We start from the raw sequence: 8,641 nt of genomic DNA, 5'->3' as shown, positions 1-8,641 counted from the left end.
CTCACCGTAAATGCATGATGACTGTGTGTGGGTGTTTGACTGTGTTTGTCAGAGCATGCACGCTGCACTGTGCCTTAAGACACCATTGTTGTCATGGCAACAGACATCTAGTGCCCAATGTATTTTTTGCACACTGACACAAAGTCAATATCATATAGTTGTTACTGTATATAATAGTAAAGGAATGAATATTATTAGAAGTCATGCCTGCATACTGCTGTAATTTACATATATTACATATTCAAAATGTGAGAAATTTAGGAGAGAGAGAGAGAGAGAGAGAGAGAGAGAAGGGAAAGAGGGATAAAAAGAAATCAGAGAGAGGGAGAAAAGAGCAGAGACTGAGAAAGTGAGAGTAGGCAGAGAAAAGACAGAGAGAAGGCGAGAGAGAGAGAGAGAGAGAGAGAGAGAAGGCGAGAGAGAGGGAGAGAGAGAGAGAAGGCGAGAGAGAAAGAGAAAGAGAGATAGAGAGAAGGTGAGAGAGAGGGAGGGAGAGAGAGAGAGAGAGAGAGAGAGAGAGAGAGAGGCAGAGATGGAGAGGGAGAGAGAGGGTGATGGGGAGAGTGATGGGAGAGAGAGAAGAGAAAGAGAGATCAAGAGAAATAACAGCGATAGAAGGAGAAAAGAAGGAGAAAAGAGCAGAGACTGGGGAAGGGAGAGTAGGTGCAGAAAGAGAGAGAGAGAGAGAGAGAGAGAGAGAGAGAGAGAGAAAGAGAGCAACAATAATAATACAACAATATTATTACAACAGTAATAATAATATTACAACAACAATAATAATAATATAACAACACACACACACACACACATATTGTTATATTATTATTGTTGTTGTTGCTGCTTTTGATATTAAGCGCTTTGGCGCTAAACAGTTGAATTTAAATTTAAGTTAAACTGTAAATTGAAATTAAATTGAAAATTAAGGACGAAAGAGAGAGAGAGAGAGAGAGAGAGAGAGAGAGAGAGAGAGAGAGAGAGAGAGAGAGAGAGAGAAATTACACAGCGGAAAGGGATATATATATATATATATATATATATATATATATATATATATATATATAGAGAGAGAGAGAGAGAGAGAGAGAGAGAGAGAGAGAGAGAGAGAGAGAGAGAGAGAGATCGTCTCTAGTGAAGCCACGCCCAGAACTTGATTGCTCTCGGTACTGTTCCAATAAAGTTTTCAATTCCTGAATGCCAAGATGGCAGCCGGCAGAGCGTCCTTGGTAGCTGTCAGTGTTCGCGGTCTATTAAGTAATCAATTAATAACGAAAACGACATTATGCCTTCCGAGCATCCACAACACTACCAAGCGAGGTGAGTGACTGAAACGGGGTCATTTTTAAATCTCGCGCTGACAGACACTTACATAGCGGCTTTGCTGCCCGTGCAGTAGCTGGTTAGCCGGCTAGCTGGTTGTATTGACTTGGCTGATGGAGCTTCAGCTGTCAGGACAGACTGCAGGGGTAATTTAACGCATTCGACCTTCTGCATTACATATTGTTATATATTACAATTAAAATGACGTCTCATGTCTCATTGTCCTCCTGTGAAGTTGTCTTTGTAATGGTTTATGGTGGTGAACTGAGACAGCGCTGATATAAACCGTGTTATCTGATTCTATTCAGTGGCCTGTTGATTGTTATATCTGAAATTCAGTTAAATAGTCTAAAGTCATATATGTAGTCAAGAGTCTGGGCAATATATGTTATCGTTATAAATGACGTCACGATACGCTTTGTTGAATATATTGTAGGGTTGGTTCATCAGTATTTTTGCACTCATGAAAGGACTTTATTATAGAAAGCTTATAAATAACAACCAGTACAGTACCTGCATAAACTGCATGGTAAGTAAGTAGGTGTTTGAATGTCAGCCCATTCTTCAGTGTAACTTATTATTACCATATACAAATTGGCTGTTAGTTATTACTAATTACCTACATATTTCTTCTTGAGATATTTGAGACATTAAATGAGAGAATTAATCCTGTTGCCATAAATGCCATTAGGTAATACTGGCTTCAAGTTAGATTTAAGATACTCTATTGTGTCTTTGTTGGCTTGACAAGTCCCAAAAATCCAAAAGAAAAGGCACCCTGTCCAAGATGACCCAAGAAAGCAAAAAAAAAATTTCTAGACTCTATGTCATCTGTAACCATTCTCTCCACCCACAGCATTTGCATCAGGTGTACTGTCTCAGCCCATTGAAGACTCCATCACCACAAACACTCCAAGCACCACTTTCAGTGGACCTTTAGAACATTACAACAGTCTCATCCAAAGAGGATTATTACATGAGGACCAGCAACAGAGAGCTGTTCTGCAGGAACTAGATCGAATGCAGAAGAAATTTAAGGGATACAGCAACCACTCTGCATCATTCTTTTCAAAAGTAGGAACCTTAACTTTTATTTTAGTTTTTACTTTTTCACTGGGCAAAACATGCTGATTTTTTTAACAGTCTGAAGAAAAGGTTACTGGGAAGGGAAATATTGAAAGTGCTTTGTGCTCTTACAAATAGTTTTTCACTCAGATGATGTGATTATCTCTTACAGCTATTCTCCAAACAGAAGCCCCCCAAAGGCTGCTACATTTACGGGGATGTAGGTACGTTGTAAAACAGTGTGATACAAGCTGCAGCAAATGCTTAGTACTACATTCTCTGGTTCGCCATCCTGTACTGCATTTGTTCAGCATAATTTTGGTTGAACGATCATGTTTCTTAATCATAAGTATTGTTTGAATGCTCATATTACAGGTACTGGTAAAACAATGCTGATGGACATGTTTTACAGTCATGTAGAGATAACAAGCAAAAAGAGGGTCCACTTTCATGGATTTATGCTAGATGTACACAAAAGTAAGTCTGATCTCAATTAAGGGACTTTTGTTGCACCTGAACTTTTAAAGTATATAATATTATATAATAATGTATTTCATAGGAATCCATCGCCTGAAACAGAGCATGCCCAAGAGAAAGGCAGGAAAAATGGCAAAAGCTTATGATCCTATTGCACCTGTTGCAGAGGAAATCAGTGAGGAGGCCTCCCTGCTATGCTTTGACGAGTTTCAGGTAAAAGCCTTATTTTTTTACCTTATTTGAAAGGGCCTATTAGCTACAGTTGTTTCCAACCTTTCTTTATCTCTTAGAATTAAACAGGCTGTTGTTACTGTCCCTTTAAGACTGGTATATGTAAATGTTCTGATTGGCTGTCCTGTATTTTGCATCATTAAAAAAAGCAGTCAAGACTGAAACATTCCTCAAAATGTCAGCATGAATGAGTGAAGCTGAATTTGTTGGTTGATGTGTAAAAAATTTATCACAGAAACAGTTCATTCACAATGGGCTGTTTCTACAGCTTAGTTTCTATATATGTACTGTATAGTAAGTTTCTGAAACTTTGCGTTTCCTTTATTTTTATTTTTAAAAAGTGAGGAAATTGTAGCTTTATGATATAGGCCATTTAAGATGGTTGATACAGCTGAGCACTGGGTCGTGCTGCAAAATCCTGCAGCATAGATTTTTTGCGTCAGTGTAGCTTTATTGACTTTCTTTATACATAGGTCACAGACATTGCAGATGCCATGATTCTCAAGCAGCTTTTCGAAAACCTCTTTCGCAATGGTGTTGTAGTTATCGCCACATCCAATAGACCTCCAGATGGTAAGAAGCAAAGCAAAAATGAAACTTTCAAAATTTGACATCACATGCAGATGTGCTAATCAGCTGTTTGCTTGTCTGAAACAGACAAGATTTTAAATTGTGCTGAGTACAAAGTCCTGTTTTACAGATTTGTACAAGAACGGATTACAGAGGGTGAACTTTGTGCCATTCATAGCTGTGCTTAAGGTAAGTGTTCAGCCAGTATAATTTTATATTACCGAACTAAGACTAATTCTTGGTCACTTATATCACTTTGAAAGTTTTGCTTGCAAAGAAGATAGAGCTTTATGACCGAGATCTTGCAAATGTGCTTTTACAAGGTATATTAAAGTATATTAAAGTTGTCTAACTTGTTTATCTAGACATGACAAGAAGAAACCAAATTTGAGATGTTATAACCATTCTGCTGTACACATACACATTTTACATCCAAGTATTATTAGTCAAGGGTTTGGCCTTATTAGATCTATGAAGATTTGAAGGGACTTTCAAATGTGGAATAAATTAACTTTTTTAGTTTTTTTTCCTAATAGGAGTATTGCCAAACAATTCGTCTAGACTCTGGGATAGACTACCGCAAAAGAAATCGACCCGCAGCAGGAAAACTCTTCTACCTGTAAGAAACCAAAACCATGCCTTGTAAATATGTCTATGTAGTTGAGGTATATAACCCTGCTTAGACCTAGTATTAAGATGTGTATCAAATCATCTGAGCGTGAGTGGACTGTAACACGTATAACCTTTCCACCTGGCATTCCCATGTGCCTCAAATGCATCTCTAGTGAACATGTGTGATTTGATTTCATGTACCACCCACATTTACTACATCAGTCTCTTGCTGCAATTTTTGTCACCTTGTTGGTATAAATGCAAGGGCTGTTACATGGTTTAGATGGCATGGATTGCTAATAGAACTTGTACACAAACAAGTGAGGTAACAAAAGCAATTTTTGTCTCTACTGTAATGGCACAATTGATTAAATGGTCCTTCAGCACCTTCAAGTCACATCAAGACATTAACATATTTAAATGTTATGTGGTCACATGTATCCCTGCCCTGACCACCTCCAAATGTGGTTTGAGTGATTGGATCACAGAGTGTCTCCAAGACACATTGTACCCCGTTCACACTTGTACTCAGTGTAGTCCACTTATGATTGGCTTATGTGGGATGCATGCTAATGCCTGGTGTAAATTAGGCCGATGACTGTGCACTTACCTTAGCATGTCTAAAAGTGAAATGCAAAATTCCAGGTACAGCTGACAGACCTTTTATACATTTCACTTATATAATTTTAGAGACAGTCCTATTTAAATTATTTTAAATATAATTTAACTGAACTCATTTTTGTTTTGTGCATTAGTTCGAGTGAAGACAATGTACAGGAAACATTGGACAAACTCTTTGATGAAATGGCATTCAAACAGAATGACAGTAAGTTTCTTTTATGGATAATACTTCTTGTGTTAAGTTCGAATCTTAAGAAGCATCTACAGAAGAGAGATTCAAAGCAGTTAAATTGGGATCAGGGAATAGGGTTATTGGGGGCATAATTAAAGTATTTTTGGTTGTAGCTTAATATAAAGGTGGCCAATATGGCAAAAATGTGCAGTCATGTAAAGAAGTAAGTACACACCATATGTGGACATCAGTATTTGCTCTTCAGCAAAACAGTGTGTATACATAAATGTTATGTAACAGTACAAAAAGCAATAGAAATTTGACTTTGCAATCATTTATTTAAAAAAATAACTGGATGTCAATCTTTCTCTGAAAAAGACAGGAAAGACTGAAAAAGGAAACCTGTGGCTTCAGTAACAGGCACTGTCTATTTTGGCAGAAACAACTTTATGAATTCGTTTCCTATAACTGTCAATCACTTTCTGACATATTTGAGGGGTTTCTTGCATATACAGTTTCAAATCCTCCCACACAATTTCATAAGGATTCAGATCTGGGCTTTGACTAGGCCATTCCATAACCCTCAATTCCTTCCTTTTGACTATCCCTTGGTGGATTTACTTGTATATTTGGGATAATTAGCCTTTTGGAAGGTCCACTTCTTCAGCTTAAACTTTTTTTACAGATGGTCTCATATTCTCCTCAAGCACTCTCTGACTGTCTGGGTATGAAAGAGAATTCATAATCGATTCTATGATTGGCCAGCAAAACGACTCCAAACTATAACATTTCCACCACCATGCCTTACAGTTGGTATGAGGTTCTTCTGATCATGGCTTTTGGTGCTGTGTCCACACTATTTCCATCTTTGACTTGTCTGTCCATAGCATATTGTTCTAGAAGTCCTGGTCCTTGCCTAGATATTCCTTAGCAAACTTAAGTCTTGCCCTGGTGTTGTTTTTAGACAAAGGCTTTGTCCTGGCACACCTCCCCGTAGGTCAAATTTGTGCAGTTTGTGATGAAGTTTTTGGGTTGTTAAATATTTCTTTTAGCATCTTACAGTCTGCTCCGGGGTTAAATTTCCTGGGGTGGCCTGGACAAGGTGGCAGTGGTTTTAATCTTCTCCACTTGTAGATGTTCTTCTGAACAGTGAAATGATTGATTTCCAGTATGTTGGATATCTTCTTAAACCTCAGAAAGCTCTTTTGTTCTTGGCAAGATAATACCACACACTCCAATGTGTGCAAACCAGACTAGATATCTGAGGTTTAAATAAGATGGGTTCCTCCAAGGTATTCTCTAATGGTGTTCTAATACTTGGCATGAGATTGGGTGCACCTGATTTAAATTTGACTTTCTGAAGTAGTGATATATGTAGGGGTGTAAACTGCACTACTGTCTATTTCAATTATATGAAGAATGACAGAAATCAACATGAACATCAACAACTAACAAACAAATAATACCCAGCTAAGCCCTCATGAAAAGGACCAGTTAGCTCCTCAACCAGCAAACATGTTATTTAAACATGTTCACAAGGTTTTGTTGATGGTATTGAAGGTACTGTTGATATTCTGTAATAATAGAAAAAAAAGTTTGATTTCCAGTGACCTCTTGGGTTTTGAGAACAATTTCCACCTTACCCCATGACTAAGACAAAACACAGACACTTAATTTACAGTCCTGAGACGTAGACCAGACTTGAATGCTACTCCTTTACAGTGAATATCCAAAACTGTGAAGACAGTGATTTTTATTCAGCATTTTATGCACTGCATAACACTAAATCAAATTAAACAGGCCAAATAATGCTTCCTTTGTTATGAAACATTCAGTGGGTTCTTTAAATATTTGTGCTACCCACAATATGCTTAGGAAAGTGTATTGTGACATAATTTATCACCAATAACATCATCATATGGCCCTCCCATAGCTGAACTAATGAAAGAAAAAACATTCTGTATAGTTCACACCTCTGAAACTGTTGGTGCTGTAAAGTGCAAAATAAAGCTGTGCTGGTAACAGTTCAATTTCTGTATAATAAATAGATTATGAAAGGGCTTTGTGGAGCATAAGTAGAATACCTCCAGAAGAAGGCTTTGATTCAGCATTCCATATTGATTTATGTCAGCTAAAATATTTTTTGTGGAAAATTTCTTTGTGTGTATGTGTATATATATATATATATATATATATATATATATATATATATATATATATATATATATATATATATATATATATATATATATATAAAAAAACAGTGTATGTTTTAATTACATTTTTGTTCAGCTGTATCTAAAGTAAATACATTAATTTCTTCAGTAACCCGCCCCAGGTCTCTGAAAGTACATGGTAGGACTGTGACACTGAGCAAAGCATGTGGGACCATCGCAGACTGCACTTTTGAGGAGTTGTGCGATAGGGTGAGTTTGCTGTTTTCATTAATAGTCAGGGCATTACCCTCAAAAGGAAGTCTTTTCAGGCCTACTAAACAAGTTTGTTTTGTTGTTTTATTTTTAGCCTTTAGGAGCCAGTGACTACTTGGAGATCTCTACAGTGTTTGACACAGTGTTTATTCGGAACATTCCAATACTGACCTTGAATAAGAAGACCCAGGCCAGGCGCTTCATAACCCTCATTGATGCGTTCTATGACCATAAGGTAAATATAAACTAAATCTGCTGTTCTGACCATATTTCTTTTTTTATAAAATTCTCAAACGAGACTCATGCAGTCAGGATGAACAATTTTATAGGTACGAGTGGTGTTACAGGCTGAGGTGCCATTGGAGGAGCTGTTCGTAAATGAAGGACACCACGATGATGAGAGTCACATTTTGATTGATGACCTGGGCTTAAAAAGGGTAATGAAACTATACTTCTGCTGATAACCACGAGAATGAGTTACATACTGCTTTAAAGTATAACATTTTAAAAGGATGCTACATTATCTTGTTAAAGAAGTATTTTTATATTACAAAGGCATCACTTACTCTGTTTCTCACTGTTTGGTTGGATTGTCAGGATGCAGCCAGTTCACTATCAATCTTCACTGGTGAGGAAGAAGTGTTTGCCTTCCAGAGGACAGTGTCGCGCCTTACAGAGATGCAGACGGAGGAGTACTGGGTCGAAGGGGATCGGAGCACTTTATAACACACATCATTTCCAGCTCCATGTACAGTGGATTCATCTCCTTTTTCAGAACTCTGTGGAATTTCTATGAATATTTTAATCAAAACTCTTAACTATTCTGCTGCACTTTATCTTTTGAATATACTTCTCTACGAGGTTGGGGCATGTAAAAATATGTCTGTTAATGGAGTGCATTCCATTAATGGAGTGGAAGAAGTGTCTTCTGCCAATTAAGTGTTTGAAAAAAGACTTGCCTTTAAGAATATGTATCTTTGTCACTGCAGCTTATTTTATTCTCTATACACTCTCATGCCAGCACAGCCAATAAGCATCTATTTAAGAGAATATGCATTAAATTATTTTTTAAAAGGTGACTTTTTTTATTAGTTATTTTATCATTATTTATTATTGTTATTATAAAAAAGCAATGAAATTCTATTTT

At 37.0% G+C, this 8,641-nt stretch overlaps 1 protein-coding gene across 1 annotated transcript; it reads left to right on the top strand.

Annotated features, from left to right (window-relative positions):
* Window positions 1-1,199: 1,199 nt before the first annotated feature.
* Window positions 1,200-8,573, top strand: afg1la (AFG1 like ATPase a). Its single transcript, XM_017699930.1, has 13 exons — window positions 1,200-1,314; window positions 2,174-2,391; window positions 2,555-2,606; window positions 2,758-2,859; window positions 2,942-3,072; window positions 3,564-3,663; window positions 3,791-3,849; window positions 4,197-4,279; window positions 5,028-5,098; window positions 7,391-7,491; window positions 7,589-7,729; window positions 7,824-7,931; window positions 8,092-8,573. The coding sequence occupies exons 1-13, from the start codon at window positions 1,200-1,202 to the stop codon at window positions 8,218-8,220; spliced, it is 1,410 nt and encodes a 469-aa protein (XP_017555419.1). The 3' UTR covers window positions 8,221-8,573.
* Window positions 8,574-8,641: the final 68 nt, after the last annotated feature.

The sequence above is a fragment of the Pygocentrus nattereri genome, chromosome 10 (genome assembly GCF_015220715.1).
Source record: "Pygocentrus nattereri isolate fPygNat1 chromosome 10, fPygNat1.pri, whole genome shotgun sequence".
Lineage (NCBI taxonomy): Eukaryota > Metazoa > Chordata > Actinopteri > Characiformes > Serrasalmidae > Pygocentrus > Pygocentrus nattereri.
The sequence above is the reverse complement of the archived record's forward strand: the minus strand, read 5'-3'. Positions and strand labels throughout refer to the sequence as shown.